This window comes from Cephus cinctus, unplaced genomic scaffold, assembly GCF_000341935.2.
Source record: "Cephus cinctus unplaced genomic scaffold, Ccin1 Ccin1_scaffold0204, whole genome shotgun sequence".
Classification (NCBI taxonomy): domain Eukaryota; kingdom Metazoa; phylum Arthropoda; class Insecta; order Hymenoptera; family Cephidae; genus Cephus; species Cephus cinctus.
The window spans coordinates 369,589-389,164 of NW_014332923.1; the positions used below are offsets into that span (position 1 = coordinate 369,589).

Sequence of the window (19,576 nt, forward strand, 5' to 3'; positions counted from 1 at the left end):
TGAATCTCAAGACAAAGTGTATTTTAACGTAATTGTAGGTAATTCTATTTTTTTTTATTTTCCGCTGCAATTCCGCGTTCACGTTGCTAATGGTTACCCCGACTTAGATATCTAACTGCTACTGCTCAGCGCACAACTCGAGCAACTCCTGAAGAAGGATTGTGGCGTGCGAAAAATCGTCAAGCTCTACCTACATACCTGATTATCGGTGACGTCGAGGCAGTCGCACCTAGGAATAATAAATACTGATAGACGAATAGAGATATCGTGGAAACCCCATGTCCTGCCCACGCAGAGATTATCTTGAGAAATTATGAGTGACCACTTTAGCTTCCAGGTTATGTAAAGGCGCTTGTTGTCGATCAACGCGAGGAATAGTGTCTCAATGCTGCTTGTGTCTATCGTTTTCTTCTCTTTCTCGAATCTCTGTCGGTTGTGACTTTTACATTTATAACCATTTTCGCCTTTCATCCACTCCGGACCCATTTTTCTTCACTCGCGCAAACGTCGAGTTTCACAGATCTTGAACACCCGTCACGCCGATACCGGAAGTCTGTAACGACTCATGACGTAATTATAATCAAGATTACGGGACCGAGATTCCAAGTAAACATGGTCATACATACACGTACATGTACTATAAAGACTCTTCGAGAAACTTCACTTTCATTTTCTCATCCGGCAACAAAATAAAATATTATACCACACCAAGGTACCTACTCTCAATTTCTTGTACTATCCTATAGAAACGTCCAGGTTCTTTTAATCTCTGATAGCAATTAAAGAAATTTAAAATAAAAAACAAATAAAACTGATACACTATTCAACAGGTACCGACGACTGGTACGTGTTTATTAGGTTATTGCTCCTAGTACAAAGCTCCACAGTTACTACCATATTTCATGCATCGAGATTCCCCAAGCGGTACTACCATATTGACGTTGATACAGCAATGAAATTATCGCGATGATCGTTTAATTAACCGATTAGCGTGATTTCCTTAATGTGTGACTAACGTAGCGTCCCTTTTTTTTTGTTTCAGACGCCATGGGTAAGTGGACGGGATCGCTCTACCGTAAGACGACCACGAACCTGGGACTTCTTGCCGCGCGGAAATTCTCCGCGCGTTTCTTGCGCGCGCGCGCGAGAAGTCATTAATCGTAATTAATGAACTAATCTTCAGGTTAACTTCCTCGCTCTGCAGTGTGTTCTGCTCGTATAACAGTCTTACGAGACAGTAAAATACATGCGTATAGAGGCGAACGAGTGACGGAAACGCACGCGCACTGCCGCGCACTCCATACGAACGCCTCCTTCTTAATGACTCGCGTTCCTTAAGAACGAGTTTTCGCGAGGAAATTGCGATGATTTAATCATTGCACATGTTGGAAGCGAACGCGCACCTATCGGGAGGACGGCTGAATGGTACGTTAACGGTGTTGCAGTACCGGCGAACCGCTGCGGAATTGCCGCTGGTAATCACGTGGCAGTTATACCGATCTGTTGCTACTTGCAACGGCTCCTTACGCACTTCTTCCATTGGTTCGTTCCGATGAACGCAATGCCATAATAAGTGAACGTGCCGGGCGTCTTTAATTAATTTAATTAGATTGTACCTAGCGCAGGGATACGAGATGTCGAATGAGACGAGCACGTTGGTAAAACCTGGAATTAATCTATGGCTAGTATATATCTCTGTGTTGTATCTATATATCTATACGATATAGTTTTTTACGGGGATATAATTAAAATTTGTCGGAATTAACGTTTCGAAATATATACTTGTCTTGCTCAATATCTTTTTTCGGGTATTAACTATAGACGTTAGACGTGTGCACAGCTTTCGGTACGACTATTTGTTTCATTGTAATTAACCAGTAGGCTCTTGGTAATGCTTTACGGTAACGAAGTAGCCACCCGGTTCTTCGTAGCTCTTCTGCACCTTTCTGGTTTCTCCACTCCAAGTATGTCTCAGGTAGATATAGCCAGGTCCTAATGAAACTTCGAAGAAACAGCAGGGTTCCAGTGGGTTCTCGAGCGCGAACGATCGCGCCGGTATACTCATCAGCGCAATCGTTAAAGTTGCCGTAATTAATACGTAAATGGTAAAAGTCTTGTTCGAGGGAGATTCTTGGGTAGGTATATAATAGGTACGTTATGCCTGGTACGTGAGGTCGGTTGGGAGAAAGTCACCTGGTTGTGGAATTCAACGTGGAAAAGGTTAAGAGTCAGAAGTGACAAGTGTGATGGGAAATGATAGTGACGGCATCGCGTAAGTGGCAATGATGGCGATGATGATGATGACTGTGGATATACACAGGTGACAGGCAAGTTTATTTCTGGGAGACATTACGCGTTTTGTGAATGGCTCTTGTATAGAGATAGTGAAGAAGATAGGGTACCATCGTCTTCGTATATTCCGAGTCTCTCGACTTTGACCGGTGGGAGCAAAAAAAATGACTCGCTGACTTTTTGCTCGTTAATTAGTTGCATTTTTTATGATCCCGTCTGGCACGCTACACATTCAGAAGTGGTTGGGATATGTGCTTGGTAAGGTTAACGGTTAAAACCTTTAACTTACACAGGATCGCACATATAATGTCCTGCATTGTGTCTACTGCCCGGATGCTTCACTGACTGACTGACTGACTGACTGACTTATACAGGAACCGACGGATGGACGGACGAATGAACGGACATGTGGTCGGACACAAACGCTCGCCATGTGGCGTCGGGTGTTTTCAATGTAATTACCGTTCACGGCTATTTATTAATATGCGCACTGGAACGAGCATCTTAGATCAATGGACACCCGGCTCCATTGTTGGAATCGTATAGTCACACTTGTGGCGCAATATGTATGGACATTGAGGAACGATTATTTATGCAGGTTAAATAATTGGTCGTAAAGGGATATTTTAATAGGACCGGGACTGCTGTGTCCAGGTGAGTATTTTGCGGGAACGATACTTTAATTTTTTTCTGCGAGATAGATTATTCTAGAGATGTTTCATGTTCCCCATAGGGGAGGGGAGTGCATCCACGGGTCTGCAAAGGGAATAAGTGCGAGAGAGAGAAGAGAGGGTAGGGGATACAGAGACGGAACAAGATGATCCGTGATGTTCTTACTTTTTGGAAAGGGTCTTGGAAACGATAAGATAAACATCCTTAGGTTTATATACCGTTTCGAAGACCGGGATGCATTCGGTGTTCGAACTTTTACGACGGCGCACATGTCCGATGCACTTCAACACCTCGGTTCAGTCGAGTGCAGCCTCCACCGTGGACCAGAGCCTGGTCCCGTGCTCTGCATAATGACGTGTTTGTCGGATCGTGCAATAATTAGAATGCAAATCCTCTCCCTTGCCCTCTCCCTCGTCGGCTGCCTCCCACTGGCATCAACATCGGCAGCATCTCCCGGCACTTCAATGGCCGGGCTGGTCTTTAATGCGTTTTCGGTCCTGGAAGTAGTAAAGCGACGCCTTTTATAGCTCGTTATTCCGCGAACCGATGAGAATGAGAAGCGAGCGCTACCATCGAGCCATATCTTTTACTTTAATACGTAGCGCTTACCATTATCCACCGATACACGCGGCCATTATCTTCCGTTTTATCTGTCGAACATTGGAGATCATGCAATTCCTCAATCATCGTTCTGGAAATCATCGTTTTGGGAATAAAAGAATTTATAAATTTATAGGGTGTCTAGCGCGGGTAGTTATAGACGGGAGGTTCGTTTTAAAATTTTCATCCTGGCGACGATCTCTCTTGTACGCCGGGGACGTCTCTGAGGGCGGGTGAGAATGTATCAAGAGTTGGGACGTCGCGTTCCCAAAACGTTAGTCTGAGCTACCCCTGGCACGGGACGCGGTTGAAGTTGCCGTTGTGGTCGCTCAACAAATAGATTACGTGCCGGGAGGGTTTCTGAGGGTTGGTACTGGGCTCTTTGCGTCCCTTTCTCTTTCGGTATAACTCGAAATCACACATGCCACTCACGTACTCATTCCTCCGATCCAACCCCCCTCATCCCCTATTCGCGGCGCCACGCGATGCCTCCGACGGCTTCATCCAAAAATTGCATCGCGTTAGCCCCAAATCCACTAACCATTCCATTATTAAATCTACGTCTGTATTAGCGAACTCTCCCTTGGGGGTCTGGCGCCATTAAAATTCGCCTCCAGCAACATCCATCAGAACCCTCCGCATGGATATAGATACACGTTAAATCGCGCAATCTTGAGTATTGTCTCTCGTCCAATCCTCGGTTAGCATTTAAACGTCCGGTCATCATTTTAATGTCAGACGCGAACAGCATCCATTTTCTAATCTCAGTTGAATCTGCTTCTCGTACTTTCATTCTCTTTCACTTATCTTATACACCTAATTCAACTAAAGTACAGACCCCTGCGTGGGACACCATGCCGGCTGCTTTAATTATACGGGAATAAGTAAGTGGTTTTTAAGGGGCGCGAGGAAAGGGGTAGGCCATTTATATTCGAGGGGAGACTATTTCGATCTGCATGCTTCATCGGGCGCGGACTCTTGCCAGAAATCTGGTTGCCATCGCGACTTACTTTCTCGACGATGACCTGGCTGGTGTCAGTTTAGCGTCGCGACGCTCGTAAACGCCCATGCACACGGTTTCGTACGTCGAAACGACATCCGGTGTCCTTATTTCAATTTTTCTTAATCTCTCGCTCTCTCTCCCTCTCTTTCACTCTTTTTCTCATCTTCGCCTCATTTTCTATCGCGGATAATAACACGGTGGACGGTATAACGTAAGGAGCGACCAGACCGTGACGGACGAGTGACTAAATCGTCGCTAAAATGCGATTGCTCGATTCCTTTCTTGCGTCGTTTCCAATGTAAAAAGTTAACGCTGTGATCTTCACCGCGCGGGGACTTTAAGTTGTTTATCTACTTATTATGTCAGTCGGGGCTAATTGGGCATATTTGAGATCAGTCCGTAGTGGATGCTCGCACGTAGCTTATAAAGGAGAGTCCTCAACTCTCTGTCTACATTGCTATAACGCTACTGCGCTACTATACTACTATATGCTCGTATAGTAGTGCGACCACAGCGTTATAGTATATGGCATTCGAGAGAGGATAATATCCACTCCGAAGGTTAGCCGCTCTCCGCAAGAAGAGTCGCATAACTTTCGACGATCATGACTCCGGCCGCCATCCGTCTTTAGGGAACTATCGCGCCATCGAGAATCCTTCTCCTCTGTTCTTCCTGCCGCCACCAAAAGATCCATCGCTTCATTCCGCTTTGCAAAGATATTTCTTAATGTTGGTGTATACCTATTGCTGCGCAGCCATAGTGGAAAACTTTTAGTCCCTTCCGCGTGCGAACCTTCTGGCGCAGGACAATTGCTAACGAGAATTAAAGTGAAACAACCTGTATATAGAGTACGAGGGGAGGCCACTGGGCCCCCTCTGTAGTTTATTAATATGATTTATGGGGAGGTGAAATACTCTCTTGGTCGTATCCACCTTGCGCTCTTAACCCTCCTCCGTCGTTCGTTTATATTGTATTGATTTTTGTTATGCCCACGTACACCTGACTTCTTCAAGTATACATATGGGGTATATATTTGATATACACTTTATACAGGTGTGCCAACTATCGTTATAGGTACCACCTATGAGGTACCTGAGCTTTGCCTTGGATATGTTTAGGGTCAGCTCATATTCCAGTATGAGTCGGTGCCGCGACCTGTAGGGTGCTTTGATAGTTCATAAAATGAAACGGATTTTGATTCGGTTCCTTTGAAATTCGCAACCCCGTCTTGCCGGGTCGGGAGACTCGGGGCATATGGAAGGAACAGCAGGAACTTTCGAATGACCGTACTTACGTATACGACGATGCACGTGTGGGTTTAACGTTACGACTATAGTCAATTAAAAATTTAATCGCAATTAAGATACCGCAAATTTCCTTAAGAGTCGCTGGCATCTGGACAGGATCAGCGAGGATTCTACAAGAAGCGACCAATCCGTTTATCTCTACTCGTCGTTCGAGTCGGCGTCGATTAGCGTCCGCTTTCTAATTAAGCGAAATTGTAGTCGCGTTTACGCACGGAGACGCCATCCTGCGACAATTTATCGTGCAATTAATATTGTTTACCTTGCTGCGCCGGAATAACTGGAGTTATAATGTGGACCGGTTTGCCACGTCAGTAATACCTTTGCCCACTCTAAAGAGATTCACAATCCACCATAATCAATAGGAATATTTTGCCAATACTCGTGAACAATATTTTTATTCTTCTGATCTACAGTCTGTCCATGAGTTCCATGTGATTTTTCTGACAGATCAAGACCAATGAAATCTCCAATGAGCCACACGTGGCTTTGCATACTGGAAAGTATGCAGGTCCATCATTTTCTACTGAACTATATACATATTTTTTTTTTTCTTAGTCATATATTTTAGTCATTCCATAATAAATCATGTACGAGTTCGTTGTTTTCTACCTGTCAAAAAAAAACACACTAAACTTGTGGGCTGACTATATAATCATTATCCCTTGATGTTTCTTTGAGAATGGACATAACGTCTTTCCAGTAGAAAACGATAAAGTAAACTAAGGGACCTGTTAAAGTTTCCTGGATAAATCGATCACGTAGAGCACGTACAGTAGATAAATATATAGGCTGCTACATATACCATAGATATATGTATACCTAGAGAGTAAAATAGCCCAGTAGCAATGTAGGCAGGTAGTAGGGTTGGATGCGCAAAAGTGGCGAGTGGTCAGTGCCGAATACCAAATGACTGTACGCCCTGCGGATGATGGTGCCGTGTCATACATAAAGTATGACCGGGCATCGCGTCCAGAAAGAGGGAGTGATATTAAATCAATATAACGTTGCAACGTTTCCTCCAGAGACGAGCCCGGCGATTTTCTATGTTACTGATCAAAGGGAGGTGAGCGCATTCCAGGTAATATTTCATGAGGTCTTTGTCGAGGAGCGTTCGCACGAGGAATAGCAAATTGCGCAATTTCGGCACGACACGTGCAGCGTCCGATCGCCAGTTGGAAACTGGAAAAGCATACCGGATAATTGGTAGCACAAAAATTCGTACGAAGCATCCGCGTTATTCCCTTGGAACGACCGTAAATTTACGTGTAAAACATGCTAAACGGAGAAGGATGAAAAATCGAGAGAAAACGACAAGAAACAAATTTAGCAATGAAATACGAAAATTACTGCGCACATTTAACGCGCGTTCGAACAATACGTATATAGTGCTCGGTTGGGTGCTTTAATTAAAATGACTACGCCGTAGCATTAATTTAAAGTCCCTGTTGTAAATTTCTGTTGCAACCACCAACTGCCGGCCGATCGTTCCCGTTAGGTATGATGACGTGTACCATTCGCGAAATTATCCAGTTGTAACGTTAAATGTACGTTATACCAATTACACTGTACCATTGGCGCTCTCTCTAGTCATGTAATTGTAAAATTTACTTAAGGTGACTCTCTGTAAGGATTTCTTGGCTATTAGAGTAATCTCTCTTAAAACTTTAGTTATTTTATTAACCGGTAACTATACGGTGTCAAATAATATCGTTTCTCCCAGTTCGTATCAGCAAGGTCAAGGAACAAATAATGTTTGGGATTTAATCGTTTAGATTATATATAGGTATAGGGCTATAAGCACGAAGACGATCTAATTTTTCGGAATTTCATTTAAATTCATGAAAGCGATCCGTAGGATAGGACCTTAGGGCAAGCGCGCATGAAGCCTGAAGTTTAGTCGACATAAGCTGTCGGTCCGAGGATAGGAGCGTCTTAGCGTCGAACATGTTCGCTCGGCTATGCATTGTATCTGGGAAATGGGAGACGACCACGGCCACGTTCCTTCCCTGAACGTTTTAGAATTCACATGGCGGCATGCCTCTCCTCTCTCTTCTCTCTTTTACGTCCTCCCTCCTCTATCTCTCTCGTCTCACGAGCACGGCTCGGCCCGTGGTCATCCCGTTCGCCTCGGACATTTTAGTGGACCCGTGCCTTGCATCTACGAGTATTTCATTCTCTAGGGGTGGACGACGCCCTTCCGAACCCTTGCAAACACGTGTTTCAGCGCGGTTAGGACTCCACCTACTTCTAATACTTGTTCTAATTCATTTTGAAAATACCAAACGAACCCTTCGGGACGATTGCACGGACTCGATGATCCTTGTAGAATAAACTATGACGCAAATGATCGATAGGCGTGACTCGAATGAAAATTCTCCCACGATACAGGCTTACATTAGCCTTATGCACCGACCACTTCGCGAGCTCTTCATTACTGACAGATCCCACCCAGGGATAACATCTTCACTCTTCCCACGTGTACTTCATCTTCCTACGTATTAATTCCAAGACGTAGTACTTCTTTACTCGATTCTTACCTGAATAGGTAGCATGCTCTCGGGTCGGACGAAGCTACGAATCCTCTCGAACGTTTTAATCAGTCTCTCGTACGCTGCGCTTCTGATGATGATTCTCTTGTGAAAGATCGGTACTTTCGAAAGTTCCTTTAATAGCTTTCAAAAGCTTTGGACATCTACGTAAGCAGAAAGCGCCAACCAGCGTTCATAAATTCATGGTGGACAAACTGGTAAGAATAATTCGCACAATTCCCCAAGGTCTACCAGTTTTGACGGCGGCAAACAGCCTATCTTGGCACAATCTCTCTTCTCTCTCTTCTCTGTGTACAACAACCCGAGGTTGGTGGTATGAGAAAGAGACAGAGGGATAACTACCAAGAGCAGAGACCGGCAGCCAAGAACAAGACTCTGTCCCAGGATTGAAGTCTCGTCGAGTCTCTTACTTGGAACCAGCTTCTCACAAGATATGTCTGTCTCCGATCGTGTCGAAGTTGCTCAGTGGGATATCTAACGACCTGGTGAAAGTGTACCTCGTTATTTTATCCTCGTAATTTTTGTAAAAATAAAATCCAATGAAATCGGGTATACGGCGCAACGTCATCCTCGTGCGGCATACGGCGCCAGGAAAGGGTTACAAACTGTAACCTGAAATTTTTCAGCCAAAAATATTCTCATCGTCAAAAGATCCTTAAGGAGACTCGTTAATCGTCTCTCATAAAGAAAGTTCTTAAACTTTACTAGCACTACGTCACAAACGTGGGCGTGCATCTCGAAGCGGCTTATCATTCGGGCAGATCGCTGAACCTGACTTACAATTTGACACATGGCCGACGTCTCGTCGGATAAGAGAACCAACCCGTCGTGCAAGAATTTCACTGACTTATCGCATTCTCTCGAGTACGTGGCCCAATAGATTTTAATACCTTCTAGACGCCTCGCAAACTTCCTTTATCAAAACAGAAGCGCAAGATCGGTAGTGGTTATCGATACCAGTTGGTTCTGGTTGATTAAAGTCAACGAGAACTGCCTGGTGCTAACCGGGGAAATCGCGAAACCTATAAATCGTCTACATCTGCAGGTACTATATATATACCTGCCCACACTATACCGTACGCTATAGATATACAATACTTAATTAGATAGATTCTTGCATATGCGCGGGAGAGTATAGAAATAGAAGAGAAGAAAATCGGTACACCTGGTACACACGTTCAGTACCCACATGACCAGTACGTCAAGGGACAATCCTGCTATAAAAAAATGCAGGAATCCATTAGAAAATGCATCGATAGCTATCGCTTGGGGGTGTGACAAGGCTTGCAGTGTGCAACTATGCACATTATGTATGTAAACCCGTATGACTTGGCTGATCGGTAAAAGAGGCTGCTTAACGCGCCTGTAAATTGAAGGTCGCACCGATCGCGCGGTGTGCAGGACTCGATCAGACTTCTATATGACGCTGCAGCTGCCTTAGAGGTGCATAATGAATGTACAATTAAAGATTGCGGTGCATCGGGCGGACTTATCGGGCCAAGAGATATGCTAAGTGAGTTCAAGTAAGCGGAGGCGGCAGTAGGTACGGCAATATGGCAGTCGGACAAGTACACTACCCTCGCAAAGTGGAGTATTCGAAGAACCTTTCCTGCAACCTCGTGTTATGCAACGCCTTAGCTACTTTGCGGGGCGATCGATGCACGGAATCCATCCAGTAGGCTCTGAAAGAATCCCTTGGGGCTATTAATTTCTTTTGCTCTCCCTTAATGGGATGGAATGGGACGGTGGAAGCGCTCCGAACGGAGTCGCGGTTAGTCGCTCATCGCAAAGCAAAGCTATACCCGGAGTGTAATGCGCTTATAATTAATTTCTGCGTAATTAGCAGACGCGGAGGTGGTTATCTTAGGTGGACGATCGCTACACGCACTATAGTATATCTATAGGGGAATATACCTGACTATGTAAAAAGCGGCTCCTTTTATTACGATGTAATATATGCACACCAGGTACTCAATAGTCTGAATAATGACTATTTAGATTCTTTATCATAATTATAATAACTCATTGATGTTTAATCGAATAGAATAATTTTATGTAGACATAATTGATATTGCATTTTTTACCTGCAACATCAAACGTTCCCTGAGGATTACATCAGAGACAACTGGAAGAGCTGATGCGAATAACGAAACTGGAGGAACTCGTGAGTAACGCAGTGCTGCGAAATTGATCGTCCGACCTGACTCCGGTGAACTCGTTGCGTGACACGTTGTAAATCAGTTGGCCCACCGTAGGAGCAATACGAGCCCGAGTGCAGGTACGAGCCTAGCCGGTTCATTGACGCATTCACTGGACCGGCCCGATGCTCGCCATTCATAGAATCTCTCAATGCCAACCTGAACAAGGTCTTCCCGCAGGAGTCGCGAACGAAGTGGGAGAGGCACTGTATGTTATATAGGAATCCGCAGTGGCATTGGGTATAAGGCTAACGAAGAAAAATGGACGACAAGATTTTGCTAGATTCTTTTTATTATTTCTCTTGATTATTTGCACTCTTTTTTATTCATCGCGCGGCCCATTACCTACCGTGGACCGCCTACTAGAGTAGCCTCTATACTCTACGGGTTGGGATACCCCAAGATCGTGGATAACAGTTATTAAGGCCTTTTTATAATGCGCGTGTTCCTCTCTGCTTTACGCCAGCCAGCCATCCAGCCGGTAAGAGTCTTAGTGGACCCGCGGTATCTATAACCCAAACGTATGCGGAGGACACTCCCCGCTTTTGATTATATATAATTATCGGCATTTTAATAACTAATCATTTTCCTCCCTCTCCGCAGAAACGAAGGAAGGAGCAGCTTCCGAGACGAAGCCGCTACCGTATCTCCGTTCTTTCTACTTTCTTTTCATATTATTTTTACGTACTATCTTCTTGTATTAAAAATTGCACAATAACATGCGCTGGTTGTACGTTATACATATAGTGTGTACACGCTATACAAAGCAGATACCGGTATATGTTTTTCGTTGGATATATATAGTTATATAAATGTACGTGCGTTTGGAGTAACGTGTTGGGTTGCAATTATCCTGGAAAATTTGGCAATTTTTCGTCGAGCGCGCGAAAAGCCGCAAGAGGAAGAATTACGCGACGGATAGTAAAATCGAGGGAAAAGCCCCAATATTCCGCCGTTTGGATCCAGAGGGGGTGGGAAGAGCTGGAAGGGGGTCCTCCGGTACGGCTGGCAGGTATCGACACCCGTAAATATCCACTGTAATTAAAAGCTATCGATTCGTCGTAAAGCGCGTAATTGCACGAGTTACTACGCAGTCGGAATAATCGTTTGTCGCCGTTGAAACTTCGGAGGGTGCCACGGAGATAACAAAATATTTACATATTACCGTACCACCCCAGAATCATTAATGTGTTCCATGAGTCTGTACCACGATCAGTCCTCCAAGGGTGTGTCTACCTGATACAACTAGGAAAATTTCGAATTAATATATTATTCTGCATACAACGTTTATTAATAACAAATGAGTTCGTTTGCCTCAAAACGCAGTTTATTCAGAATTAAAACCCGTTTCGTACCTGCAGAGTAACTACTGTCAGATTTAATCAAATTTTTGCCAGGTCACTCGGTCACTGTTTCACACGTGTTTTTTTCTTTTCTAGATAAACAGGTACCCAGTGTGATAGATAAGTAGACAGGCACTGCCTACCTGCCTGAGTCTAGCCTGGGATGTTGATCTGTCCAGTCATGTATTCCTATTCAGTGATTACCGTGAAAATTTTCTATTTATACTGCCTCGACAATAGGATAATAATTATTTCCATAACGACGTGCGGTGTTTCTATTAAATCATTGCTCGAAGTGCACTGTCTGCGTCACAATCAGCCGCGGCTCGGGCGTCCATCGTGGGAAAAAAAAAACATAATCCAGAGTTTCCCGTTAAGTATTTCCTCTTTCACGTGCGAAAGCGTCACCGTCGGTGCCCATACGTTACAACTCGTAAAACACAGAGATGCCTCGCACTGATTAAACGCCTCGTCAACACGCGTCCTGTCCGTCGTTCAATGCTATCAAGTGCACCGGTGACATTGCATGCAAGCAGTTGCACCTACTGGCATTCGCGTTTAACCCAAGCAATGCATTTATACTTGGAGTCACAAACGTTACTGGTTCATTCATTCCTATACGTGAAATTCTGAACACGAATATGCTTCACGGTGGCTCTAAAGACACAGCGTATGTAGAGGCTACTGTAATGCACGTGGAAAGACTAATTGTAAGTGCAAGGACACTAGATGGGTGCGTGGAATCGTCAACAATGCTGCCACTCTGCAAAAAGATGCTACGGCGGAGGAGTAGAGTAGAGAATCCTGAGGAAGGAGTAAGTCATTGTATTTACAGGGAGACACGGTTCGAGGCGACAATTAAACAGTCATCACGCGCATATCAGGAGGTTTGCTTGTCGTTCCATTCCGCCGTAACGTCGCCGTAGCATCCCAGGCGCGATGAGGAGGACGAAGGTATAGAAGAAGAAGAAGAAGTAGTCGGGTGTAAAGATGTAAGGTGGAAGGAGTCATTTGTTCCCTCGAGTATAGAGAGGAACACTCTACCCACTTGACCAAAGGGAACGTTCGTGTTAAGAATGTTTAAAGGCGGCTTAAGGGATCTTCTTGCGAGCCAAGGTTAGAGCGATGGAATAATTAGGTATAGTGTGGCTTTTTGCGACCTCTCATACATAAGTGTTACTTTCGCGCATCCACCCGTTTCAGCGCGGTGAAATTCTTCAAGTGGGTCGCGTGACGGCGACCAATCATCCAGTGACTTTTCGACCAAAAAGTCCAATGCCGAACGATCCTTTTACGTATACAGTGTATACTGTATACCTCTGTATCATAAACGCCGTTTCGGAAGTAAACGTTCTAATTAGTATTTCTCCAGAGCATTTGGTTCTTTAAGATCGCGTGACACCCTTCCTAATTGCTCAAATATTAATGGACCGTCAGGGTACGGGCAGTGTTCAACTGTTCACATGTAGTATAAACCTGGCCCAGTTGCTCTTCCCGTCGTCTCACATTTCTTTTTTTTTTCATTTTCTATTTTTCCTTCTCTCATTTACTCGGGCACAAGATTCACATCACGAGTCTAAAGACCTTCGTTCTAATTTGCTACGGAATTAAATTCGCAACGTGTTCCAGTTTGTCATGCGACAAACGCATCCTCCTTTTTAATGCTGTCCTCTGCATCTCGTGACTCTCGCCATTCTTCACCACTGATCTTCTACTACGGTCTACACTTCTTTACACTTTTCTCATTTGCTAATCCGAGCAAGGATCGTGTCAGCCGGCGCAGGATGGCAAATCACGTGGTTCAGTTAGTCCAGGAAGTTTTAAGAATGAGCAATGTTAATGCTCTATTTGAGCGGTGAAGTGGCCGAGCTTTATGAAGCACGCAGTAATGGTTCCTCCTCGATCAGGATATAGAAGCAAATAACCTAGGAACGAAGGAACCTAGGAACAGGGAAGGGGAACTTCAGAGTCATAACGTAGCGATGAAACCAACTCGGGTGAAGTTAAGGAGGGGCTGGTGGCTTCCTGCGGGAATAGGAAGACCAATACTCCGCACTTCCGCTTCTCTTCCTCTCAAGGATGCATAAATCTCCTGTTCAGGACACGCCACGTTCGAGGATGTCCTGCTCTCGCGGATATTACGAAATGGCGGATATATCTATACCCTTCTGGCGATAGGGATTCTCCCTGTCATTCGCCATTTCTGCCACATTAAACCGTTCCTGATACGAATACAGGATAAACCACTTGCGTCCATAGGTATCTTGATCCTTGATCCTGGATATTCGAGCTTTCACAAAGTTACTGCAATTGTAAATTATTTTTGCCGAAGGATCGGCGTGCAAAGATATAGGTTAGAATTTCATCCCTGGATCGCGTGGGAACGATAAGAAAATGCAAAGGAGGAATATGAAAGAGGAGAGAAAAATAACAAGAGAAGTTAAGTGGCTGTTTATACGTTCCCCGTATATGCGGAACAGGCGCAGGGATCTCATAGGGGTTATAAGGGGTTGAGTTCTAGGGGTACGTAAATGTAAGCAGTAAGCCATTTTCCAGACGATGAGGCGCGAAGCCCTGCTCTGCCTCTTAGCACGGGTAATCCCTATCGTACCGAGCGTGCAACCGACCAAGGGAAGCCACCCTCAGGTGCGATCCCGGGGCTTCTCGTATCCCATATTTAATAGGGGCTACTCTAAGATTCACCCTCACTTACTGTATACATTTGATATCTTCAAAGTTCCATCAGTCTCGTTGCAGTAGCCCGCAGTTATCACCTTCTTTGCCTTCTTTGCAGCAACATTACAATCCTCACCGATGAATCTTACTGTACAAGTCGCTCCTCTCTCGCATGAGTCATTCCTCCTGTTGATTCAAGATCAGCTACTCTATGACAGGGTGGCAATTACACTTACACCAGCGGCCAAGCAGGATTCCCAAGCTCGCAGCATCAGTCTCATTACTCACTGGTATAAATGATTATTTGTTGGTTCATGCGATGTGGATTGATAGCGTCAAGTGGGAGGAAGCATTGCTCGCCGGTTAGCCTGCAAGCAGGTGCGACGAGATTCAGATAACCATCCTTTTATTTGTAATTCGTCGAATCAATTTTTGTTATTTTTCTCGTTTTTCCTCGTCAAATTAAATATTGCATTCGATAGCAGTATCAAATGATTTTTTTCTGTCATTAAGGTTAAGAATTTTCCACTGGCGCAGCCGTCCCTTTAAAACCGTAAAGTATTTAGTTCACCGGCCAAGGCATCGACCTGGTCTTTTTACGGCTGAGATAATTGCTGGGTTGATGAGTATGGCGCAGGTGGACGCGTAAAACGGGAGATGCGGTGCGTTAATAATATTGTTCTAAGAATCAGCGCAGCGGCAAGAAGAAGTTCGTCACTCGATTGCACGACACTCGATAAGAACTCAATTACTGTTTTATACTATTGACCCGAGTACTCCCTTCCTCAAGCTGTATCCTTCTAACACGTTTCTACCGTCTCATTCAGTAGCGGCAGAAAACATACCGTGTAGCAGATCAGCGAGAGAAACGTTTTCCTACGTAACCGTGCAGAATTGCACCTTGTAACGAGCCTTTAGAAAGCAATGTTACGCGATGCTATATTATATACAGGCATACATACTGCGCCATATACACGGGCAATGGTATATCAATCTGGTATCGTTAGCCTAATTTAAAGGGGACCCTTCCTTATGCGCCGCTATAGAACACGTTGCCACGTAATTAGCAGAGCGTAATCTAGTGCGTGGTGGCACAACGAGACTATTATTCGCTTTGGGACTCTGGTGCCCGAGAATCCGCAGGGCAGCCAAACAACGAAGAAAACAACTGAACGGGCTGCTCGGAGTTCGTGACGGTACGCCGCCACGCCGTTTAAAACTTTAAAAACGACAGAGCTGCCACCTGCTTCGCGAAGTAGCGCTGAATAGTCAACGAGAACGCGATTCGGTTTGGTAATATCGTAGCAAATTATATTTCACCAAGCGGCAATGATCTATAACGGGTACGTCATACGTATTTATTGCTAGTTCCATGCTATTAGGTATGTGCTGTATTATGACGCAGAGTAAAGACAGAACTTGCGTAGGAGTGATCTCCACGAGGAGAAAGTTAATTTTTAGAGAGGTTTTAGAGCAAGTTATGCGACTGGCACGTCAACGCCTGTCCCCTTGGGAGAATAGGGTGAGTTTTGGAGGCGTTGCCGTTCATCCCCTTTTACACAGACGAACGAGGGGACTGGCAACTATCGCCCGGGTAAACAGATTTTAATGAGTGGAGCGCTGTTTAAACTGTATAATAGCGTTTGCGCGAATTTTACGGGCGTCAACCTTTCCACCCACTCACCCAGCCAGCTACTCCCCCTTACACCCCTGATTCACCCCAGTTGCCCTGACAGCATCCATAGTTTATATCGTACCAACGTGAGGTAATGGCCGCTGTAAAATATTTATCGCGGAAATTAGTCGCCCGATGATGCATGCACTCCAACCCGTTCGTTTGCACGTTGCTGCGAATCGGCGTCGCGACGCTCTGCATTTCCAACCGGTCCTATGGCTACCGTACCATACCGTACCGTTTCATCCTCTTCCATGACGTAACTACGTAAATCTCCGTGGATTCAATATTTAACGACAGTCTCACGATTTTACAGCTGGAACATTCGATCTGTTTATACTCGGGATAGCTTAGCGTGCGTCATCGCTTGCGAAACATTCAACGTCCACGTCGCGAACCGTGACGTACGATGCCCTTATAAGTATGAAAGATCTATTTCCGGCATTAACGTGCCATCCTAAAATTCTAAATTAAGCTCTATAATAAAATGGTCTTGTTTAACTTTTTTGTTACAGGTAAGTTTACCTTACGTCGTCCAAGTGCCGAGTCGCTACCGCCTAGTAAGTAGTAAGCGTAAGGATATGTTTTAAATTGAAAAATAGCGTGAAACGTCAAATCATTAATGTTAACCGACTTTGAACTGACTCGTGCTACACGTTGATATACCCTGTCTGTCTCACGTGAGGAACCACCGAAGACTTTCTATGGATACTCAGATAACATACACCTACCCTCGCTTTAACGCCATTCGCGAAACGATCAGTACTTACCGTGCGGAACGAGAAAATGCGTGTGCGTAAGTGCGTACTTACGCCCGCGAAGACACCGCCAATGCCTCCTTACACAATGGGAAGAGTCGGTATCGTGATTTACGTGGAATCGGCTTTCTGCCGGGTCGTGCGTTGGGGTCGGCCAGGTGCGAATGCCAAGGGGAGACCGTGGGTGGTTGTCGCAGAGTCGAGAAATACGAGGCTGTTAGGGAGTGAGTGACGAGAGAATAAAAGAAATTCAGTCGAGGAATGTTTGCGAAATGAAATCATAGGTCACGCGATGTTGCTGCCTATATTATCCAATCCGACTGAAAGGGCTGTTTTTTTCTTGAATTGGATTGGATCGAAGGGTGGATCCTTGTACGGTGTCTTTTTGTTTGTAAAACTTTCTTTTGAAAAGTGGATAGAAGATTGATGTGTATGTTTGTTTAATGGTCGTATAATGTGCAGCTTTTTTTCGACATTCTCTAGCATTGTCCAAATTGAACGCGAGGTTTTATTTTTCTGAATTGCCGTTTGCTATTACATGCTATTTAGTTAGCGACCTGCATGCATTGCGTTCCATTATTTTTACGACTCTGCCAAAGCCAAATGCTTAAGAGCCTTCTAGACCAATTCTCCGTTTCTATATACCTACTTCGTCAGTGGTTCTCAATATTTTCCAGATTTCGAATCCTACACTTTTTCATTCGTCAATTCCGATCGATAGACACTTACCGATTTAATATGGAATATTGCTAAATATTTATTTTCCAAGAGCAGCGTATCTAACGAAAACCTCTGTAATTCAATTTAATGAAAGTACACCGGATTGTATTTGGCAATGCTTTTATCGAAAGGTATGAATTTTATCGAATGAATCACATAATCAAATATCGTTTGGTGCTACCGATTAATCGACTGGCATCGGCACGGGTGTATACAGCTTTTAATAAATTACTAGCTCTTCAATCAAACATTCTCCATTCGATGCTTCCCAGTTAAACGAATCATTTAGCTACCAGCAGATAATAGATATCGATCGGTGGTCATCTACTTTCATAAAGTAACAAGCGGGTTATTTAAATTTCAACTTGCGGCTCGAGCATTGAAAAGACCACTGATGCGGAAACTATGAGAAAACATAGTGAGAGCGTCTTACGCGAGGAATCGTCGTGATAGTGGAAAAGGTTGACCAGGAGAAGTAGGGGACAGAGGGGAGGAGTATATTGGCCAGAAGTGGAAGTAGCGAATAGAGAGGAGAGTAGCGGTAAACCGAGAGTAAGAAACGAATACAATTTGAATAAGTAAGAGGAGAACTCGAATACCGCGGTTACAAAATCCACGAGGGACAACAACTTTGTAACCTACCAACTGTTACCGTCGTGGCTGAATATAAAATTAGCATCGAGAAGTGCCAGAAGTTAACTCGCCGTGACATTTCGCCATCTCTTTATCTTTCAGTCGTACGATGAATAATACAGAGATAATAGAGATCAGAGGGTGTAAAGACGAGTAAAAAAAGAATATTGGAAATAAATTGATTTGCTACAACAATTATAATAGTATCCATTCAATGAGTGCCAACACGAATTTGTATAAGTAAATAAATATTCGTGATAGAGTTTAGAATAAATGGCACACGCAATTCACGTGTACTGTGCTACTATAGGTAAGTTAGGGGTAGTAGATCGAGGGTAGGTTGGTCGTTGGGTGCAATGACGTAGGAGACGGAGGCGTTGGTGGCGCTGGGCTTCCACGAGCGTATCGATTCCTCCAAGGGAAGCAAGGAACTCAACCCCTACATCCTCCCACGAAGCCACCCCCAGACAGAAAGCCCCTCTTTTCCTCCCCTCCTCACTCAGCGCTATCCTCCCTTTAACCTCTTCCGCGGCCCTTCCTACTTGCCGGCCAACTTCCCAGATATGAATTAACAGAGTTACAGAGCTTCTGGGAGCGAGCTTCGAGTTATGCGGCTTACCAACTTCAAAATGTCTCCTGTAGCATTGGCTGACCCTTGGAACGCGATTAAACCGCCCCCCAAGTTCATTTCATTTTACTCAAATTAGGACTTTCTCATACCAACAACAGTGAAAGACAACGACCGTTTTACGTAAATATTCTTGCTTCTAACGTGTCGCTGTGCTTTTTTAGTTTTACGGAAATTTATTAGTTTCCTTTAAAATTTCTAAGAGGGCAGTGTCGCAAGAATTAGGGAAATTTAAAAAATGCTCCCTGTTGAGAAAATAGCTCAATTCCTATATGTATTATGTACGTACTGCACATTAATCGTGGTGTGGCCTACTCTCGGTAAGCGAGTCAAGTTGGTAGGGTAGTTTACTGGGGTTCAATGTTAACCGCACAAGGCCTTCCCCATAAAATCGTCCGAGCCACAGTGGAGGCAGGAGAGCATTCGGCTGATAATGCCACTCTGTTGCAGCACTGGGTTAGTGTAAGCACGCTGCCGGTAGTGCATAGCCGTTGGTAGCTGAGGATGGTAAGGGTGGTCTGG

The 19,576-nt window shown here is 44.6% G+C and overlaps 1 protein-coding gene across 4 annotated transcripts in view; it reads left to right on the forward strand.

Moving 5' to 3' along the window:
• Nucleotides 1-19,576, forward strand: part of LOC107264938 (homeobox protein homothorax) — a 293,194-nt gene that overhangs the window by 126,029 nt on the left and 147,589 nt on the right. For 3 of the 4 annotated variants that reach the window (XM_015733762.2, XM_015733764.2, XM_025082094.1), the window contains one exon: nucleotides 1,043-1,051. The exons of the other annotated variant lie outside the window; for it this stretch is intronic. In XM_015733762.2, the coding sequence (XP_015589248.1) occupies nucleotides 1,043-1,051 (9 nt within the window). The remainder of the gene's footprint in view (nucleotides 1-1,042; nucleotides 1,052-19,576) is intronic. 4 annotated transcript variants of the gene reach the window in all.